The sequence below is a fragment of the Athene noctua genome, chromosome 7 (genome assembly GCF_965140245.1).
Source record: "Athene noctua chromosome 7, bAthNoc1.hap1.1, whole genome shotgun sequence".
Classification (NCBI taxonomy): domain Eukaryota; kingdom Metazoa; phylum Chordata; class Aves; order Strigiformes; family Strigidae; genus Athene; species Athene noctua.
This window is the reverse complement of record NC_134043.1, coordinates 2,328,181-2,349,913: the sequence shown is the minus strand read 5'-3', so window position 1 is coordinate 2,349,913 and position 21,733 is coordinate 2,328,181. Positions and strand designations below refer to the sequence as shown.

The window sequence follows — 21,733 nt, the reverse complement described above, 5'->3', positions numbered from 1 at the left end:
ATGTTACTTAAAATATCAGAGCCTTCAGAAAAAAAAATATTTACATGCATTTTCTTCTTTTCTCCTCCTTAGTCCCTCATTGATATTACTGTTAAAGAGTTGCCTCCAAAAGTGTTGGGATCACCTGCTTATCAGGTTGCTGATATGGATCTTTTAAATGTAAGTCTGAATTAATTCTAGAACTTTGTCTTTATTTATGCTGAAAGGTATTGGGATGTCATATTTGCAGATAGGTACAGAGCACTTCATAAGTGAGATCCAGATCTTTCAGGAAATCACAATATTCAGTGTTCCAGAATGCAGACTTTGTTTCCATCCCTCGCTTCTAATGAGTAATTTAACTAACTAAAAAGGGATATGCTCAAAGTGCTGTAATAAGGAAAGAGATTTCTCTTTCTCATCATCAGGTCATGATACAAAATACGGAGTTGCAGATACTTTGCAAAGTGAATGCACAGTCAAACTGTAGTACTGCTTATTTACTGAAAACTGATGTTTTGGGGAAATGTTCTGAAATTAATAGAAGGAGATAAAGATGGAAAGCATTTCTCCTCAGGAAAAATTAAATGCACAGAAGCAAAGCAGAGAGTTTCATGCTAAACAGCATTATTTCAGAGAAAGTTCATAGTGAACTAAAGGCCAAAGCCTGTTGCAGAAGGTGGTGATATTCTTTAGCAGTGAGAATTACTCTGTTCTGCTTCAGTCCTTGTGGGCCTTGACAGGAGTGCTGTGCTGTGTGCTGCATTGGAAGGCAGAAACAGACGATAGCAATCTAGAAAATAACCATAAAAATAACTTGTGAGAAAAAGTTGAAATGACTCGTGTGTGTGTTTTGTTTGGGGTGGAGCAGACTGAGTAGGAGCAGTTAAATTAGAAGTTTAAAGGGTAGTTTAGAGACATTTAGAATTGGGTGATGATCACGTCTTCTACATCCACCAGCAGACAGGGAGCAACTTGTTCATTTTGCAGCAGTGGAGACAGAGCTTTCTAGCCTATGAGAGTAGCTAAACGTTTACACAGTTAGCCAGGGAATGCAGGGAATTCATTTGGAGGCTTTTAAAAGTAGACAAATATCTGTGAGAGACAACCTAAGTGTAAGCAAATGCTTTGACTCAAGTGAGTAGTATAAAACATTGTCTACCAGCACTGGCTTAAGAGCTCAACTCTCAAAATCCCTCCCAACTTTTCTTCCTCCTGAGTGTTTTATTTACATTTGGAGGCTTTCCCTGACTTGGGTACAAGAGTGAAAATTTTATTAGGATGGGTGAAGTTTTTATTGCCAGATATTAAGTGCATTTTGTTAAATACTTCCACGTTAGCAAACCTGAAATACTTGTGATGCGTTTTAACGGAGGTTGTCCAAAAGATGTGCTGAAACCTTGAAAAAAGCAAATCTTGGGTTGCTCTATCTCGTTCCAGGTGTCATAATATACATTGATTGCATTGGGTACACCTGCCTTACGGTGGGGCATGCAATTTCAAGGCAATACTAAGTGCTGTAAAACACAACCTTTAAAACAGAAGTTTTTTGCTTCATCTGTAGAATAATTGGTATTCTGCTGAAGCACTAGGATCTAGCAGAAGCTTAGGTTTCCAGCTTTCCCTCTCGTTTCTATTTTGAAGTGTTAGAATTGACAATTTCTGGCTTAAATATATTATATAGATATACATGTGAGGCAGTCATTTCATCTGATCAATGTATATGTTGTTTTGACCTTTTAAATTTCTCTTACAAGGGAACACCGGCCTTGTTCTTAATCCAGCTGCCTTTCCATGGTGACATCTTGGAATGCTGTGTAACAGATGAGAGGTAGGTGGTGGTGGTTGTTTACAATGAGCTTCCTGTAGGCGACTTCATAGAAGTTTTTCTTAACTTCAGCTGAAAAAAGTATCTTACCTATTTAACTTTCTTCCCTAGATTCTTTGTAATTCTAGAAACACTTGTGGGCTATGTTTTATCTGGGCCTACGTCTCCCCTGGCTTTCAGTGAATCTGTGATCTGCATTATTAATCAGAGTGCAAAGCAAGTAGGAAATAAGGAGCATCTCTGGAGAATGTGGAGCATTGTTGTTAATCCACTAACCGACTGGATTAATCAGGTATAGTGCATTTTGTTCTCTTCCCCAACCCTGTTTCCCAAAAAAAACAGGAAAACTTTGTGCTGATCTTTTATCTTAATGCATTTTCAGGAACTACATGTCTTGAAGTGGTAGTAAAATTAAATAAGCCTTGGTAGTATTTGTGACACTGGAATGTTTGCAGCATTTTTTTTTTTTTTTTAAAAAAAAGTCCCTGACTGGAGTATGCACATTTGTGGTGAGGTAGGATGAAGGGTAGTAGAGGATCCATAGTGTGGTTTATAGTGGTTTTGTCAGTGAGTCTGCTCTGAAGTACAGTGTCCAGTATAGTGTTGGGAATGGTTTTCTCCTTTTTTAAAGATTATAAATATGTTTATAGATGTGCTTCAAGCCTTCATGCCTTGGCATAGTCTTGCTACAAAGGATGGAAACTTGCCTTACAGGACTTACTAGCTTTTAAATACTAAGGGGCTTGTTTACTTTACATGAAAACATAATAAATACCAAGTTGTGACATTTAAGACATTATTAGAACAGTGTTTCTTACTAATGTTGGACTTCTTGGTTGGAAGCCCTAATGACAGCCATATAAACTGTAATATTCCACACGTTCTGCACATTGGTCACGAGAATTACAGAGACTGGAATGTAGGAGTTGGTGGTGATCATTGTGTAATCATTGGACCTAAAAATCTTAGAATTTATGAAGAAAGTTTTAGGTGCTTTAAGTAGGTTGCTGTCATCACTTCAACTGAAATAAGTAAAAAAAATACATCAGACATTTTCTAACTGTTTTTTTAATTGAAATTTTGGAATTTGGAAACAGTGCTTTTTATCTCTTTAGTAGCATCAGCCTGAACTCTCAAAAGAAGTGAGAATAACTAATTTCCAAGTGCCACAGGCGATTTAGCTTGCACAGTTCTTACGTACACTGTAAATGTATTTAGAACAGCCTCGTTTGTCATCTAAATTTAGCAGCTTTGTTAATCAGAAACTTGTTTTCTCGTTGCAGACTAATGAAGTAAATCAGGGTGATGCACTGGAACACAACTTCAATGCTGTTTATAGTGCATTGTTGCTCCCAGTATCACATATCTTCCCCGTTGAGGAATTCCCACAGGTAACAGTGAATGCATAATATTGATTAGAAACAATGTGGGTTTTATAAAAACTCTGAGGTACTACCTGATAATCCCAGAGTAGTTTGTTACTGATACATATATATGTTGGACTACTGCTCCAGGGTTGGAATTCTTGAGTTACATAGGTTGTGACAGAAGAAGAAAACTTAGAGCAAGTTTTTAATCTCTATGCACAGACACTGATGTTTATAAACTTTTTCTTTCTGTTGTTAAAGCCAACTATGAAATCCTTGTTGCGCACTTGGTCAGACCTGTATAGAGCATTTGCTCGCTGTGCTGCTTTAGTTGCAACAGCAGAAGAAAACCTATGCTGTGAAGAACTTTGTGCCAAAATAATATCTGGGCTAGAAGGTGAAACTCCAGTAGTGAGTATAAACCAGTGATATTGAACTATATAAGTACTTTAGCAGTTATATTTTAAATTAGATATAAGATCCTATTGTAAACTCTAATGTAGTACTTTCTATAACTTAAAGTGTTTTGGGTGAGACTTAAAGCTGTAACAAAATTCTTGTTACCAGTAGAAGTTGGAGTCGATCTAGAAGTGGATTGAAAGAGAGTAAAATTAATTACAAAGCTTAAATATTAAAATAGCAGTTAAGCACTCTTTGGATTTTTGTCTTCTAACTAATTAAGTAATAATGGTTTAGTGAATGTCATCATCATGGTAAATATGCTTTGTCCAGTTTAAATGTGTGTGTTTATAAATAAAGTAGCTTGAGGCCGAATTAACAAATGCCACAAAACCAGACATTTTGATTAGGAAGGACAGAGTAGCACTATAGCTTTCAGAGGGCGTCACTGCTATATTCCTGGTACTGTCAACCTCGTACACTAAAATGTAAAAGCTTTATTTGTAAAGCTTTATAAAAGAGAAAGCCTTTATGTTATTTGTCTTGCCTGTTTGCAATGGGGAGATAAAGTGTCAGTGAACATTAGCTTTGGAACATAAAATCCTTCGTGCTTCAAAGTTGACTTGAAAAAATACGGTGAAAGGAACAAATAAGAAATAGATTAGAAAGAAAAATGGAATTTGAAAACGTAATTTGGAGAATTACATCATTATAACTTCCTTTGGATGCTGCTCTATCCTGATGATAAGCTTCAGTTTTCAAAAATAAATAATGAAGTATGCCAAACTTAAAATAATTTAGAGCTTCAGCACATAAGTTATATTGAAACTAAACTGGGTTTTGCCCCACATCTGAGATAGATTGGGAAAAGAAAAAAGCTTTGACGCATTTCTGTACGTATTAGAAATCGATTGTGCTTCCTGATGGTCAGTGACAACCTCATTGCTGTGCCCGCAGCGGGTTTTGTGAAAGTCAGGCTTTGTACAGGAACTGAACTTAAGCACACACTGGCATTTGGTAACGTCTTTTGCTAGAAAGCTAGTACCTTGAACCTTAATACTTCTGATGCCTCCTCTTAAATCTAACACCTTACAGCTGCCTCTTACTGGTTTTGCTTCTTTAGATAGTATATATGCTAATCTCTTACTTGTATAGAATGGGAATGCTCAATCTTCAGCTTGCGTAAATGTGCGTATTTTAAAATGTAATCTTACCTGACAAGGCAGACAGATTCCGTCCACTTCAAATTTAAAAGCTGTTTGTATTGCTGTCCTCAATGGCCAACATGGTTTTTTCTGTTGCTGTTGCTCTTTTGAGCGTTGCTGATGACTTCTGTTTCCTCCTCAGATGTTTTCAATGATGGATGGTCTCACCCATATTCTATCAGTTATGGTTGACTGCATCAACTTTGAGCCATATGGTACTAAATATCAGCCAAAAACCAGATGTAAGAAAATACTTGAATACTGGTATTTTCTGTGTCTTTCTTCCAGAGCTGGTTCAAAATTAAAGTTGTTGTAGGTGCAGAAATGATGACTCTAGGGTATCAGTGGTCTATATGTGCTACACATACTGTCTAAGCACTGAAGGGATTGACAAAAAAACTCATTAAAAGGAACTAGAAATATAATCCAGTATGCATATTTGAGTATTGGATCTCTTCTGTTTGCTGAGTGGTTGAGTATTTACTGCACAACCTGACAAAATACATCTGAAATGGATGTAAACGTTGAGGCCGCTTTACTTTACAGCTCCCTGTAAAACCCTGCTGCTTTCAAGTTGTATTTGATTTGTTGGCCATGATTTCATTTTTGCACATAAAATCTGCTTTTGCTTTGTTCAAATGTCATCTGAAAAAATAATGCTTGATCATAGTCCAGTCTAGTTATATAATATCTGCCTAAAACTGATGATAAAATAAGAATATCTGCAAGGCTGCTGTTCCTGAAGCTGCTTTGCATAAAGTAGTTGTGAATAGATTTAACAGAAAAGGTCATTGTATGTAAAATGTTCTTTGCTTTGTTTTCTACTCCCATTCGCAACTTCTAAAGCTGAAGAAATAATTTATGAAATAACATCATTCAGTATAAAACTTAAAGAATTGAGCATTTCTCTGCCCCGTATGAATTTGTTATAGTAGGAAGACATTGGGTTGGACTGCTGAATGAAATGCGTTAATTGGAAATGTTGATGAGGAAGTTCACTTACAAGTAAATAAATTGATAAAACTTGATACTTCCCCTTCCCTTCTCCTCACCTGTTCCAGAATTTACGCATATCAGCTAGGATATGTAGATGGTTGCTGTCTCTTTGCAAGTAGTCATTAAAGATACTTAGAAGCATAGTCATTTGTATGACCAACCACAAATATAAATAAGAGGAATAGGAATCATATCTGTAGTGGCATGATAAAATCGTGCCTTAAAAAATGTCCTTGGTTAGGTCTGGCTCTAAACTATGTGTAAGTAGTTACAGTTTGGGAATCAAAGTTCTGTTTCTCTTGTAGACAAAAAGTTTAGATGTGTTTTGTGTAATGCATGTTGGTTAGGAAAAAAGATTAATTTTTTTTTTTTTAAATGCTAGCTCCACAGACACCTACAGATTGGTCTAAGAAGAAAAAGGAACCCCTTGGAAAGCTTGCCTCTCTGTTTAAACTCCTGGTGATGTTACTAAACTCTTTCCATGTGTTCAGTTCCAAAGAAATCTGTTCAGAAACATTGGTCTCTGTTGGTCCTTCAATTCTTGCTATTCTTCACAACATCATCAGCCACGTTTCATTGCCTTCAGTGATTGGGACTATGTTTGCAACTTTTTCAAAACCCCTGGCAGTGTTTTATGAAAAAACAAAGTGAGTATTTTGGAAAACTGGATTCATTGTATTGCTGCATACTGGTGAAAATTTTTTTGTGGCCTTTAGCAAGCAGTGTGTTTAAATATAGCTCAGGGTTTTTCAGAGCTTTGGCACTAATATGCTGAGAACTTTCAATTCCTGCCAAGTCTCTCGCCTTTGAGAGCACTGTGGATTTTACTCGAGTCAGCCTAGCTAGTAGGTACTGTTTTTGTAGGGCACCCAAGCACTGCAGTAAGAATGGGTCTGTAAGGGAGTCGCTGAGAACTCGCTGCTTCCTACACACTGGGCTGCTGGGTGTGTGGGGGGAGCTGAGGTGCCTGTGGGGAGCGGCCTGACCCACCCATCGCAGGCTGTGACCCTGAGCCCGCAGCTTTTCTTCAGAAATAAAACCAAACCTACCTGCCTCTACACAAAAGGAAACCCACAGGGCTTGGGAAAGCTTGGTGTTTAAAATTACTGTCTCTTTAGAGTGAATATATTCTCATCTCTGCAAAACTCAAGTGTTTGCTTTCCCCGCGCTGTTTATTTTCACTGCAGCAAAGATATTTATTAACAGTAGTTTTGTTTTTGAGTGGGCAGGAACTGCGTGGTGTTTTGTAGGAAATAGACATCATGATTAGTTGAAGTGCACCAAAATCCTGGAAGCTTTAAGCAGAGAAATGCTCATTTGTTTTTATGTGCCCTTTTTTTTTTTTTCTCTATGGCTTTCGTTTTTTATTTTTAAATTGTTGTAGGCTTCTCTTCCCAGGGAATTATTAGCGGCTTGGTGGAAGGGGGCTGGCAGAGGCTTGTCTCAGATTTGTTGAGGGTCCAAGAGGTTACTCTTTGCTCGGGATAAGGGAAAGAAACAGAGCCCAGCTTTGAGTGTTCTGGGAGGAGGGAAGATAGGATAGGATGCTGCTGGTCAGCCTCTTAATATTTTCTCAAAGCTTTTACTGAAACTTGAAGGCGGGCTGCTACCACTGATCTAAAATTCATCAGGAGTCCCTGTCTCGGAGGCAAGAATCCACTTGTTCCTGTATAAGGTTGAGTTGAACACCACCTCTCTCCCATCTCCCATCTCATCTGCCTTTGTTGGAGCATTGTCTTTCTTAGAATTGCCCATTAAACGGGAGAAGTGAGTGTTTGATATATATTTTTGAAGGAAGGCATATGCAAGCAAGTATAGGATTGGGAAACTTCACGTTGGAGGTTGCAGGCTTATAAAGCGCATTACTAAATGCAGTTTTCTCACATTTTTCAGGATGGTGAAATGGATTTATTTCCATTAAGTTACTTAGTTTAAGTGGTATTTCAGCTTTTTAATGCAGATATTTATGGGGCCTGGGAAATCTGTTCAGGGAAAGGGTTAAGAACAACACAAGGCAGAAGTTACTTCAGAAGAAAACCTTTATGCTTGTACTAATTACTATTGATCTTTCCATTAGTTTCTCTCAAAGTTAGCATGTATCAGTGGGAGTTAAAGGATGGGCTTAGTTTATTTACATCAGGAAATTTTTTTTATCACCCAGTGAGAGGCTTGTTTTGCCACACTGTTTCATCAGGTTGTATATTAAAACTAGTGTGCAGTGCTTGAGTGCATTATGTGTTTAATTCTTTTGCTTGGGATAAATGAGACAGCAAAATATAACTTTTTTGTTTGTTTTGGCAGGCTTGCTGATGTTTCTAAAGTATACAGTAATCTTAACAACAAGGTAAATTTGCTAGAGAAATAGATGGGGTTTGGGAAAATGTGTGACACTGGAGTTTTGCCAGTCATCCTGCATTCTAAGAAAATAAAATAAAAAATGGTAATGAGGGTAGAGACTTCTTTAAACAATTCATTTTCTACTGAAAAGGTAGCTAAGGGGAGGACCACTAAGCTTAGCTATTGGATTTTTCCTGTGGTGTGGCATTTAAACTTGTTTATTCAGGCCATACTAATCTATGGGATAATAATGTTTAAATAATGTTTTAAACTTTTAAATAGTGTGTGCAGTATTTGAATTAAATAAAAAAGGTATTGTTTCTTCCCTCCCTCAGCTTGAAAAACTACTGGCTGAGATTATCCTGTGCTTACAGTCTCACTGCACTGGTTCTTACGACAGCGAGCTGCTCGAGCAGCTTTCTCCATTGCTCTGTGAAGTATTTCAGCATAAGGGCAAACAGATCCGCAACCAGTGTGCCCACTTCTGGAATGCCACATTTGCAAAGACTCCATCGTTAACATATCCTGAAGAGTTAAAGTAAGATATGTATTTTTCAATATTTATCTATTTTTATAAGGGAGCGATCTCAGGTTACATACAAATTGGTGTTGGTCTGATTACCACTTATATTCTGCTTTTTGCACACGCTGGGATATATCTGCTGGTCTTGTGTACCTTCCACCCCACTCTCCCTAAGTTTAAATGCTCTTTTTGTTGAGCAGATCTGTGTTAAGCCAAGCCAAAAAAAAGATTCCACTGTTGCTGCCTGGTTTTGAAAGCATCGAGATAGCTGAGGACTGCAGCGGCCCATTCTCTGATGTGGTAAATATTTTGTTGACCCTGGTGGGTGCTTTGTGGCGCATAACTTCACAGGAGTTGTTCAGAAGGTAGCAGTGAGGTCCGCTTTGGTTTCTGCTTGATTTGCCCTACCCTTGCTTCATGTTTGGAATGATAAACTATGCTGTGTAAGCACAGTCAGAAGACTTGAGCTGGTTCTTAAGAGTTCAGGCATTTTAAATTTGGAGTTCTAGCTTGTTTGAAATAACACTTTTTAAAGTTGTCCTCTATGTAATTCAGAGGAAAATAGGAGCGTGGGATGGTTTAGTTGTCAAAATTAATGCCTCTCAGGATGAGTTTGTGAGCTTGGAGTTTCTTCATACAATGCATTCAGTGTATTTTTATTTGAATAGATGGAAAATTCACAGCTGGATGCAAAGATAAGCGGAATGGAAGTAAAGTTGGGTCAGAACCGAGACTCTATATTGGCACAGACGAATGAATTAAAAACCGAAGCGATAGATAAGTCCAGTGATGTGCACGTAACGCCCGCAAAGGTAAGGTGTTCAGATAGGTGTGACAATCAAATCTGTGACGTTCTGCAGCAGAACTTCCCATGTGCTGCTGTAAATTCTCAGAAAAATTAACGAATTTTGTGATGCTGAAGTATTTTTCTTTCAAACTTACACTGTATAGCACGCTTTAATTAAATTTTCCTGTCAAAATTCTCTGCCAAGCTTACAGATTGCTGAGTTTTAAGCAGGGATCATGGAGGGCTGCTTGATGGATGGGAGGAGTGGCAACCAGGTAGAAAATTCACACCTCGGTCTGGTTGCAGGTGGTGACAGTCGGGTGTTGAGGTGGATCTTGGGTTTGGTAGACCTGTACTGCATGCTCCAAATCTGTCACTTGCACCAGGGAGAGAAGGGTGTTGTATTTGTAAGGAATCTCAGATTTAGTAAAGAACAACCTCTGTGAGTATTGAGGTGCCTTCACCTCTTACAGCCTTAGAGCTTCAGGGCACTGAAGGAAGTGCAAAAGGCGCTTCAGGGCAGGGAGAGGGGGTTGCACAATCCCCCCCGAGGTGGTAAGTGTTGGGGCCGTGAAAAAATCACTCCTGAAGCAAATCAGCACCTAGTGAGGGATTTGTGCTGATGAATGTGCTGAAAGAACTGCAATTGAGGACTGTTCCCTTTAAGGACGCCTGTATCTGGACTATGAAAAAACTTCCAATTTCTCTATTTTTGTATCTAACCCAGATTTTTTTCCTTTCTCTAGTTGAAACTAGAATTTTCATCTTTGAAGACTAAAAGTGAGATACTTTGGGAAGAGGAGAAATCTGTTGATTTTGTGTTTATTCCTCCAGAAACAAAAGCAAGAATACTGACAGAACATCAAAAAGAAGTGCTTGGGACAAAGCGGTCTGTAACTTATTCTGCATTAATGTGAAGTGTTATTACATTGAGTATGTCAGATTAACATAACTTTAATTCCCGTATTTCAGCCTACTATAGGCAATTAAGTGTTAATCCTCCATACAAGTTACATAGTTTAAAGCTAACAAAGTTCCTTGCTTTGCTGTTTTAAAGCAATCAAATTATTTTCTGATATAAATTTCCTGATTTGATTAAATATACTCTGTTATCTGTTTGGAGTTTGGTAATTTGGAGTTGACATTTTTACTTCATGACTCAACTTGCGATGTGAAATGGAGGATGTCATTTTTCTTAAAACACGGAAATGAAAGTGGTTTGTCTTTTTTTTTACCTGATCTGAAGGAAAGACTTCTAAATTTGAAGTCTTCTGTCAGCAGCGTATTGGAAATTAGGATATTCCCAAGACTCATCTTAATTGCAAGGGAATCTTTAGAATTGTCCTCTTTTTAATGTGAGAAAATAATACTGCAGTATTTTCTGCGCTCGGGCAGCAAAAATGCAGTATAAGCAAAATTTATGTACTGTGGTGCTTGACAGGAAGTCAGCTGGATTATACAGTGGGCATGTGTTGATGAATTCTTTGCAGAATGGGATCCCAATCACAGCTTTTTTTCCCCCAAAGCATGTTTAAAATTAAAAAAAAAAAATAATTAATGCAACTAAAAATAGTGGTCTGGAAATAAATGATGATCTGCATCCACTTGGCAGTTTGCTCTGGCAGTTGGAGCGGGAGCCTGTAGCAGCTGGTTCCAATATTGTGCCTTTTCTGCCCAGAACGGGGAGTGGAGCGTGTGGTCACACAGTCTCCTGGTACCCAGGACCTCCTGCCCGGTGGTTTGGGCAGCAAGTCCCTACTTGGGCACCTGTGGCAGTTCAGGTAGTCTTGAGAGTGTGGAAGTTCAGTCCATTTCATACAAGTTTCCACGCTCTTGTGATTTAATGTGTTACATTTCCCTATTTTTTTTATTTAAAAAAAAAAAAAAGAGTCTGACTTCCCATTTCTGGATTTGTTTCAGAGTTGATATTCCTGTTATGTACAACAATTTGGACACATCACAAGATACTACATTATTTTCTCAGTATACTCAAAGCCAGGAGGATTGTTTGTAAGTAAAGATGACCAGTATATGTGTTAAAGGTGTCCCCCCTTTTCTGCCCCACTTCTAACATAAAGTAAATCCTGTTTTAGGGAAAAGTCATCTTTAATAGAAACTGCAGAAGAAGATGCTAAAATCAAGCCTCAGGTAATTTCTCATTGTCTAATGGTAATTAAGCTATCAGTATTATACCAGTAGTGTTTTCTGCAATTAGTAGCTCTGGTAATTAATGGCCAGACTCTTTGATTACTGGCTACGATACGTTTTTAAGATTGATTTGGAAACTCTTCAAGCAGAAAAAAGCACCCCCTAATGTATTGGCTCACAGGAATCACTTCCTGTCTGTGTATTGATTAACCTGCAGGACTCTTGAGAATATCTTCTTTTTCTTGGGCTTCCTCTGTTTTTTCCTCACCTGATTAATATTGACCCAGAGTCCATGACTCTGGAATACACCAAGAGCGCTTTTTTATGGTTTGTATTTCATTCTCATCACCGGATTGAATTTAATACCACTGAGTGCTCTTTGTGCTGTGTTCTGCTTTATATCATTTACACTATTATAACATTTACACAAATACAATTACCCCTAGACAGGGCCGATCATTAAGCATTTTGTCTTTAATTTCAAACTGGGAGGGTTTATATACCTAGTTTTAGTGTGGATGTATTTAAGTTTTGTTACACAGCTACAGGTATTACAGGGATTTACCGATCGGTGATGTCCTGTGTCCCACCACTGACTATTAAGTATTTTATTGGGGCAAACATACCAAAAAGCTGTAGCACAGGCTGACTGTGACTTGCTTTGATGCTGTTCTAAGAATCCTTTAACTGCCTTGCTTTACGCTGGCACTCATAACGCTGTTGACTTCTCTTCTGTAACACTTTTTTCCTCAGCAGAGGCATTTGGTAGACATCGTGATTTTCTGGAACTATTTTCACTTTTAAAAGTCTTCATGTTGATTTCTGTATGACTCCTGTGGACAGTGCTTCTAAAGACCTTAGCTGTGTGTCCACATTCTGAACTGCTTTTGGATGAAGCTCTAAGGGCCTGAGGGGAATTAAGTAGTAGATTTTGGGGTGAAAAAAATACAAATTGTTAACTCTAAATAAAGATATATTCCCTTTTGGAGAGGAGTTGGCTGAACAGCTGACTTTGATCAGCTGTAGTGCAGAACAGACAGCAGGTAAAATACAGCAGATTTTTTGTAAAAACTGTTTTAGTAGCAGGTTTATTAATACCTCTGGTAAAACAGAACATTTTTGCAGTTCTTCATGTTGTGGAATTACATGGGATTGAAAAAAATAAATCTTAGTCTTGTATAACGACAGAAGGACAGATAGTGAAATAATTTGTAGAAAGGGTGGTTTGACAAACCTGGTGGATGTTTTCTGTTCCACCAAGAGCTTTTTATTTTGTGTTATATTCATAGCAAAACTACAGCACTTTGGTGTTCATGTTTTTGGGACAGGAAGAAGATATAAAGAGTGAAGGATGCACCAACGAATCAGATGAAATCACGGAGGGCTGCGGATCAGATAACGCTCTTGAGAATGTTGCCTGTGTGAGAGAGTCATCTGTTACTGACGTGGAGGAGAGCTCAGCTCTAAACAGTGAGGGAGAGACAAAAAGGGATACGGCCAAAACAATTCTGGGGGAGCCATCAGGTGGAGAGGGAGTAGAAAAAAGTAACGTGGAAGCGGCCTCAAGGGGGCCCGTAGGGAATGAAAACACTTCAAATATCAGCAGCAGTTCAACTTCAAGTGACATAATTTCTGGAACGCCGCAGCCCACAAGCCGACGGCAGTCTTTTATTACTTTGGAGAAATTTGATAGCTCAGGGACCAGACCTGGTAGCCTTTCAGCATTAAACAGCTCGTCTGAGATGTCTGAAAGTGCTTCTGTGGCAGCTAAACTGGAAAGTACGAATGGGTGCAGAACTAGTGCTAAACCAGAAAAACCTGGAGAGGAAAATAAACAGGCTTTAAAACCTGAGTCTGAACAAATATTTACTGCAATACGAAGGCTGACTCGCAGGCAGACTAAACTGGAACACCAAGGAAAGAACAAGGTCATTAGGTCAGAACAAGAGAAAAGCACCCAAGAGTCTTCTGCTTCCAACAGCATGGAAGATATTCCTGAACTATCTTCTTCAGTAGAAGGCATCGAACACGTTCTCCTTGCTCAGTCCCAAGCTCTCCTTTCTACAGAAGTAGAAATTAAAAAAATAGAAGATACCCTAGCAGAAATAGAAAGGGCCCACGCATTAGATACGGATTCTAAAGAAAATACACCCCCAGAGACGACAGTGTCATCTGACCAAGTAACAGAAGAGGATAGCCAGGTTCCACACGTGTCTCCTAATCAAAAAATACTAAGACGTTCTTCAAGGCGAAGGTCAGAAACTGTAGAAAGTACGGCAAGTAGTCAGGATAAGGAAGACAACCACCAAAAGAAAGACAGACGTAAAGACGACGAAAAATCTGGGCAAAAGAAGGTGCCGCAGACTAAAGATGGATCCCAAAAGCAGGATGCAGTTTCTGGGAAAGCTACAGAAAATGCCAATAAAAAAGAAAGCAGCCTCCCTCAGAGACCTGCTGCAGAGGACTCGAGCTCAAAGGAGTCTCCTGCTTCAAGGGCCCTCGATGAGGAAGTGAACAGAAGCACTAGGAGGTCAGAAGACAACTTGAGGACTGACGTGGAGGGTCAGGACTGTAGCTCGAGTACAGTCAGTCAGAAGAAGATTGAACGCCCACGGTACCACACCAGAAGAGCTTTGCAGGGATTGCTTTCCAGCATTGAAAACTCGGAGGCTGATGGCTCTCAGACCAAGGAGGAAGGCCCAAGGAAGAAAAAACACGCAAAATTGAAAAATAGAAGTGATTCTCTTGAAGGTAAATTGAAAGATCCACAGCCAGGAAGCCACAGCCATGAGGTGTCTTCCCAAGGAAACGAAACGAAGAATCTGTTGGAAACAAATAAAGGGGAACTGGGCTGTGAAGTCAGCACAGATGCCCCACAGACACCTGACCCGTGTGACCTGGAAAACCAAGTAGCTTCTGCTGACGTGAGCAAAGCTGTGGGGTCTGTCAGCACGGAGAACTCACCTGCTGCGGAGCAAAGCAAGAGCAGTGCCCTGATGGAATCCTCCAGCAACGTGTCTGCAGCTGATCAAAATTTGAAAGCAGCAGAGGAGAATAAACAACCTGAGAAGGAAACGCACCCGGAAGACTCTTGTTCAGCTGCTCTGTCTGAGTGCACACCAGGAGCAGATGCTTCAGGTGGTGATCGTTCCTCTTTGCAAATACCTGAGTGTCAGCACAAAAGAAGCAAAAGGCTGAAAAAACTGAGAAGCTCTGATTGCTGTTGTAAAAAGCCCAAGCAGCAAGCGATGTCACTCACTGAATCAAAAAGTGTGAATGCCTCTGAAGCAAACAAGCCCCAAACCAGCCCAGTTCAGCCATCTGTAAATCCATCAGAGGTGTCCGGCAACGCAGACTTTGACGAGAGCTTGTCCATGGCACCTTGTGCGATGAGCACTCCACTGCAGCCTTCGAAGGAGCCCCGTGCCTCGGACTTGGAGAGTGAGGGAAGGTCTGGGAACAACCTGCCGGGTGGGAGTGTTGGCATGGAGGAGGATCTGGAGTGTACGGCAGGTGACGTTACGGACTGCATGGTGGGAGGAGAAGAACCTGCTGATCAGAATGACCGAACCGAGCAGTCTGAGTGTGTTTTGGCTGAGCCTGGTAAGAGCTGGCTGGCTGCAAGGCAGCAGAGCGAAGAGCCAGCAGCTGCAGACAAGGAAGAAGTGGATCAGAACGGCCAGCTGGAGGAGAGACCTGAGACACTGATTGTTAGGAAACCGGAGAAAAACCAGATGGGTGAGGTAGAAAGCAATCAGGACAATAAAGAAGCTGAGAACGCTGTAGAAGAAACGTGTACTATTCAAGATAGAGAGAAGGAGGAATTGGTGGACGCTGAAATGACAGCGCCTGAAAACGTGGCCTTAGACAAAGAAGATACAGTAGAAAATAGCAGTGTGGATTCACCTCAGAAGCAGGAAAATCACGATTCTTTAGTGTTAGTTAATGGAAGCCCTAATGGTGTGCAGGTACGCTGCACCTGGTCTCCTTCAGCTTCGCCATCCACTAGTATTTTAAAGAGAGGTGTAAAAAGGACTCAAGAGGATGATTCCCTGTCGCCTGCTAATAAGGTATTGCCACGTGATTCATGATGTGATCCTCACAGTTCATTCGGTTCGTAACGGGTAGGGAATGGTGCCTCTAGTGCAATAATATGTTGAATTGCCAACTGTGTTTTTCATTGTAAATGACCTTATGCTAAAGTTTTACAGATTTTTCATTTTTGGAATGTGCAGGCACTGACAGGTTGGCATTTTTGAGGCTTGGGGTGAGGAGTTTTCTTTTTGAAACAGAGCACCAGAGCCTAATCTGCTTCCCCGGGTGGCAGTGCAACAGGTGTTGCTGCAAAACCACTGCCTATGTTGTCAGGGTTTTGCCCACTGGATTTTGAGCAGCTTTTTACAAAATACATCCATTGTGTCCTCGAGCAATAAGGAAGCCAGGTGAAATGTCATCTGTGTCATTCAAGAACTTTAATGGCTTTATTGCAAACTGAGCTGTTTTGTCTCCTCGGAGGGACTTCACCAGAGTGTGGTGGTTTGAGTTCATGCTATAAAAATTCCTTCTCTCTCAAAACAGATTCGTCGAGTCTCTTTTGCAAACCCAATTTATCAAGAAGGCCTGGCGGATGACATAGATAGGAGAAGTCCTGTCATTAGATGCCATTCTTCTTCACCATCTTCCCGGAGTCTTAAAATTTTATCTAATATCCAGGCTAAGGTAAATCCTGTTACGTGTGTTCTGTATGTCATCAGTGCTTGCATTTTTCATGTATCTTGGGGAATGTTCCTTTAGTGCATGTTCATAGTCACTTGTGAAGGAGCAGAGAATCCCTCAGCCTAAGAAATAGTTGTAACTGGTTTAGCCTGACTCGTTCTGTTACTTTCTGAAGGCAAATGCACTCTGAGATCTAGGTGGTTAGAATCTTGCAATTAACTCAGTTTCTGTGATCCTGAGAGATATTTTTTTTCCTCTTTTTCTATCCAGCATATTACCACTCCAACCAAAGGATTTCTGTCCCCAGGATCTCGTAACCCTAAATTTAAGAGCTCAAAGAAGTGTTTAGTAAGAAGTGCTTTGGTTCACGTATCTCTATTTTTTTTCTTGTATTCAGCTGTGTCATAGTTAATGTAATAATTTTTCTGTATTATTCAAGATTACAGAAATGGCAAAGGAGTCAATGCCTTGCCCTACAGAATGTGTGTATCCTGCCTTGGCTGGCTGCAAAGCACCAGTTGATGTCATTTTACCTCAGATTACATCAAACATTTGGTAAGTGGAGTGTTGCTTTTGGAGATGGACATTTTAATAGAAACTGAATTCCCACTGAACCTACGAAACCAAATTTTCTGATGCAAAATGTGATAACTTTGAGACATCTTTCGCCAAATTTTTTTCAAAGGAGGGAGATTGGTTTGGTGCAGGAGAGACTTTATTCTAGAATGACTCAAGTTGGGCTTTTTTAAAGACACTGAAAAGCTTTCACCTGGGATCGCAGGGAACTTTGTGGCAGAGCAGACTGATCTCAGTGGTCTGTGACAAAGCAGGTGAAGCTTTCTGTGTATAGAAGGTGAAGTGAGATTTATTTTTTTTTTAAAAAAAAGTACATTTCAAATGTACAAAGGCCGGGTGCTCAGCTAGTTTGGGGTTTGATCTGGGTTTTGGTAACTTGGCAGGACAAACCACAGGTGTGCAGTGGGAGCTGCTCGGAATGGCCTTTTCTGGGGCACTTGGCTCCGTTTCTTTCCACTGATGTTAGGTATGAGTGGGCCTCAGAATGCTGTCCTCTGGTGACTGTAGGATAAACTGCAAAAAGATGCATTTCTGCAGAGAGAATGTCACTTCCGTATTGGGTTTCCCTTCGCTTATGTGCATGTGATTCAGTGTTCGTGTAAGATTTCCTTCTGCTCCACTGTGCCAGGCAGAAAGGACACGTTTCCCAGCATAATAAACCATTTTTCTGTCTCCCCTGCTGCAGCGCCAGAGGCTTGGGGCAGCTCATTCGAGCAAAGAACATCAAGACAGTGGGTGATCTGAGTACTCTGACAGCATCAGAAATCAAAACTCTTCCCATCCGCTCTCCGAAAGTTTCCAATGTTAAAAAAGCTCTTAAGGGATATCATGAGCAACAGGTAAAGTTTGATTTTTGGTACCCAGAAAGCCAGCATAAGCCTAACGAACTGCTCACATCCATTACAAGGAATAATGGGTTTTTTCCCCCTGTTAGATATAGCACTTTAAAATGTGATTGCTGCCTGTCAGAGTCACATGGGAATGGAAGGAATGGATGACTTGGTCACCGTGTTATTCTTGGCAATAATGGTTGTACTTGTTAGGAGGTTAAAATGTGTCCTACCCTGTAATCTCTTTTTTTTTTTTCCCTCTGAAAACACATCGCCTGTTCTCTCTGAATAAATCTTCAGGTAAAATCTCGAGGATTTGAGGAAATAGGGGTGCTTGAAGACACAGAGAAATCTGTAAATAACGTAGAGGATAAAGCTCTTCCTGTAGATGAAGAAAAACTTGCAACAGGTACCTACTGCCAGCTTTTTGCCTCAGATTTGGATGTTCCTTCTGTGTTGCTGCTTTCCTCCTCTCCTGAGGGGATCACTCGATCTTTTTGTGTGTTAGTACCCAATATTAGCACATTAGATGGGTAGTTTGAGTTAGCCACTCTATGAAGCCCTGGAGCAACAGCTTTTTAAAACTTGTTACATATTTGGAGAGAGAGATGCTGGTTTCCCTAAACAAGGCAGCATAAGCATGCAAAGAACAAATGAGACAGGGCTCTAAGTGCTGAATTTTCTGAGTCTTAACCCAGGTACAGCTCCTGTGGTGTTTAATTCGCGGTAACTGCTGTTGTTCTGGGTGTGCACAGAACCAAGGTGGAGATTCACGCTGAGGGGGCGGGATAGGAGGGGGACGATTCTCTGGATACTCATTTTGGATTTGGGCACCTGGATTTTTATGGGAATTCTGTGCGTTTGAGGAGTTTGGCCTGATAGCTCCAACAGAGGAGTTGTGTTTGTTCTCCCTACAAGATACTTCAAGCGTTTGGTTGACTGGAGAGCTCAGGAGTAACCTCTCAGCTGTCCAGTTTAAAAGCTGGACTTTGGGGTAGCACGTCTCAAAGAACACTGGCAGTACCTGAATCTCATGGAATACCTTCATTTCTGTCCTTAAGTTTTATCATACAATATAATGAAAGTCCCCATAAAGAAGGGTAGGGTGGAGTTCTGAGGGCTGCCTTTGTCAGCAGCGTCACTGTGTGTGGCACAAACGCTGCATAGACTGATCAAATGATGTCACTTTGTACAAAAGAAGCTACAACACAATTTTAGATTTAAATCCAAAGGCCTGGTCTGCGCTGCCCTACGTTCCTTCTGTTTCAGATTTGATTGAACCAGTTGTCCTGAGCACAAATGACCAGCCCGCAGCAGATCTTCTGAGCCAGATCGATGCCCTTGCTGCTCAGCTGACCGCTGAGGAGCTGCACGCCTACTCGGGAAGCCAACTTTTTGAGATGCAAGAAAAACTCGTTGGCATGACAAACTGTATCATGAAAAACCTGCAGTCCCGCTGGAAATCACCACCCCATGAAAGTTCTGATTAGTTGCCTATCATTTCAGAGTAAAGATTTTGGGTTTTTTTCCCCAAAAACCTGCTTTTCTCACTGATTAATTTTAAACTGTGCATTTTGTACTATAGAAGATTTTTTAACACCTCTATGAACAAAATTTATTGTTTGGTTGTTTTTTTTTTCCCTTGGGTTATTTTTTTTTTTTTGTTCTAATTTGTGGGATTGCTTACTCCCTCTTAGAGGTGTTTGTATCGTATTGCTATGCATATTTCTTTCAGGCAGTGAAAGAAAACTTGATAAAGTTGTGCAATAGCAAAGACTGTGAAACCAAACCAACAGAGTACTTTAAATTATATTTTCAAATCCGAAGTGTTCTTAGTGCTGCAAACTCTTATTATTTGGTGAGAGATTGAGCTCGCAGCTCTGCTCAGCTGCTGCCCCTGTTTGTTTCCTTTAAAGTGGCTGACCCTGGCTCTTCCCCCACTGTTTCTGACTGAGATAAAGCTGAGCTTAATTCCTTGCAGCAGCAACAGTCCAGGAGCCTGATATTTGACAACTGGATGACATCTATTTTTGCATGTATTTTTGTAAGAATCACACTAAGAAGCTGATAATGAAATGCACTCTTAAAGGTGAAAGACTTTGCAGAACTTCTCAGGCTTTTTCCCATGTTCTTTGTTTGCAGCAGTTCTTCTGTGGAGAAGACTTTTTTTTTTTTTCCTTGGGGAAACAAAGGGGGGGGGGTGCCAGGAGCTCTTTGTATATTATGTACAGACTTATCATGGCAAATGTTGGTTAATTTATGACTCTTAATTGCATGGAATGCATTGCTGCTTCTCAGACCTTCAGAGCGAGTTCTTGTCTTTTACTCTGGAAATGGAATTTGTATATATTGTACTGTAGCTACCAAAAGGGATGTTTATTGAAAGGAATTGCTGCAGGTCTTTTTAGAAGTTACACATGGGCAAATAAAACAGCAAATAGTTCCAAACTTGTTAATGTCCTTGGTCAGTGGTTTGGCTGGTTTTATTTCCTTCCCCCCCCCCAGCACTGCTTTGGATTCATGAGGCTGGGAAGGACCTTGGAAGGTCATTGCTGCTGCCTCGAGGGAGGAGCAGATCCTCAGGGACATGGTTGTATCTTGGCAGCAAGATAAATATTCTTTGCCCTGTTTGTGCATCTGGTGAAGAAAACAAACAGGACAGAAAGGTGTCTGAGAGCTGTGAGTTGGCCGTAGGTTTTCTTGCTTTCTTGAAAATGTTACTTTGGTTCTGATTCTGCCTCCTTAGGCTTGTTCAACTCCTGTATCCAGGGACCTGTACAGATAAGGATGTTCCCAGCGCAGCCAAAGGGTGTTCATGTCTTTAACTAACACCCTGCAGCGCTGGCAGTCCTGGATCCTGTCTTACCCTGACGTGCTGTGAATTCCCGCGGAAAGAAATTCCCTTTGGGTCAGTGTTGAAACTCCTGCTGTTACCTGGTTTTTAATCTTTGTAGTCTCTCTTGGACACAGTGTTTCTTATTTCCTTCTTGGAGACTGGCTGGTACCTGATGCTTCAGCAGGGGAAGCAGATAACCGCCCTATCCGGGTAGGAAATAATTTGCCCAGGCTCCCCCTGTTTGACTTCGCTGTGGCTGTCGCATTCTCCGTCGTCTTCTGGGTTCTTTCCCTTTCTCAGAGTTTTCTGAACAAAACAGGTTTGTTGTGAGAGTGATTCCTGCTCCTCAGCACAAGTGACCACACCAAACATACTGCAGAAACATCAGCTTTATTTAGTCACTAATTTACAAGTAATAACAGCTTTTGACCCCAGAACAGTTGCATGAAAAACACCTGCGTAAGAGCTTCACAAACAGGAAAGGTGTTTGGGTTGGTTGGGATTCCACCCCCCCAGCTAAATGTTCGTTTATGATACCAAGCTTAAATGTTGCATATATGGAAAATAAGTGAATAGATTCAAACATTTAGAATAGTCCAGAAAAATACTCCTCCTTTTTAGGGGAGAATGCATAAAGTAATAGTTGGCAGTCTTAACTCCATGTATAGAATCTCAGAGATAGGGAACTGGATTGCAGTTCCAGCACAGTTAAGTGTTGTGATGGTGAAATGTTTGAAAGTCCAGGCAATGTTTAGAAATTTTTTTTTTTTTTTGACATGGGTAAAAATACAGTTCTAATGAGCAGGGCCTAGTAGTGTGCTTGCAGGTGGTTCTCAAACATATTGTGAAAGGATGTTTCAAGAGTATTTTGCTCTGCAGTTATTTTTTTTTTCCCTTTGTTTTTCACCTCGTGGTTCCTAAGGCACTATCAGCACAGAAGACAGAAGTTACAAACCCTTTTCTCAGGATGAGAGTGCCTGGGCTTACACAGCTTCCACGTAGTTGGCTGGCAGCATGCCCGTCTTGCCCGTCCTCTGCACGGTGCCGAACATCCAGCCCTCATCAATGGCTTGGACGTTCACGATCGTGTCCCCGTCTTTGAAGGAAACCTCATCAGCATCAGCTGCCGTGTAGTCGTACATGGCCTGGTAGGTCTTCTGTTGGTTTTAAGAAAGGAAAAGGGAGTGAAAAACAAGAGACAGGTTT

The 21,733-nt window shown here is 40.5% G+C and overlaps 2 protein-coding genes across 3 annotated transcripts in view; one reads left to right on the top strand and one right to left on the bottom strand.

The window, feature by feature from the left end:
* RIF1 (replication timing regulatory factor 1) overlaps window positions 1–20,168 on the top strand; it is a 37,441-nt gene extending 17,273 nt beyond the window's left edge. The window contains exons 15-35 of one of the 2 annotated variants that reach the window (XM_074910233.1): window positions 73–159; window positions 1,737–1,810; window positions 1,919–2,099; window positions 3,091–3,198; window positions 3,436–3,585; window positions 4,921–5,020; window positions 6,157–6,421; window positions 8,076–8,118; window positions 8,447–8,649; window positions 8,835–8,934; window positions 9,303–9,446; window positions 10,168–10,310; window positions 11,342–11,431; window positions 11,515–11,569; window positions 12,898–15,639; window positions 16,148–16,288; window positions 16,556–16,633; window positions 16,725–16,840; window positions 17,547–17,700; window positions 17,992–18,100; window positions 18,961–20,168. In XM_074910233.1, the coding sequence (XP_074766334.1) occupies window positions 73–159; window positions 1,737–1,810; window positions 1,919–2,099; window positions 3,091–3,198; window positions 3,436–3,585; window positions 4,921–5,020; window positions 6,157–6,421; window positions 8,076–8,118; window positions 8,447–8,649; window positions 8,835–8,934; window positions 9,303–9,446; window positions 10,168–10,310; window positions 11,342–11,431; window positions 11,515–11,569; window positions 12,898–15,639; window positions 16,148–16,288; window positions 16,556–16,633; window positions 16,725–16,840; window positions 17,547–17,700; window positions 17,992–18,100; window positions 18,961–19,181 (5,304 nt within the window). In that variant the 3' untranslated portion in view covers window positions 19,182–20,168. The remainder of the gene's footprint in view (window positions 1–72; window positions 160–1,736; window positions 1,811–1,918; window positions 2,100–3,090; window positions 3,199–3,435; window positions 3,586–4,920; window positions 5,021–6,156; window positions 6,422–8,075; window positions 8,119–8,446; window positions 8,650–8,834; window positions 8,935–9,302; window positions 9,447–10,167; window positions 10,311–11,341; window positions 11,432–11,514; window positions 11,570–12,897; window positions 15,640–16,147; window positions 16,289–16,555; window positions 16,634–16,724; window positions 16,841–17,546; window positions 17,701–17,991; window positions 18,101–18,960) is intronic. The other variant, XM_074910234.1, reaches the window with a different exon arrangement.
* Window positions 20,169–20,716: 548 nt separating this feature from the next.
* The window catches only part of NEB (nebulin), a 127,373-nt gene continuing 126,356 nt past the window's right edge, over window positions 20,717–21,733 (bottom strand). The window contains exon 134 of the mRNA XM_074910943.1: window positions 20,717–21,684. Within this exon, the coding sequence (XP_074767044.1) occupies window positions 21,511–21,684 (174 nt within the window). The 3' untranslated portion in view covers window positions 20,717–21,510. The remainder of the gene's footprint in view (window positions 21,685–21,733) is intronic.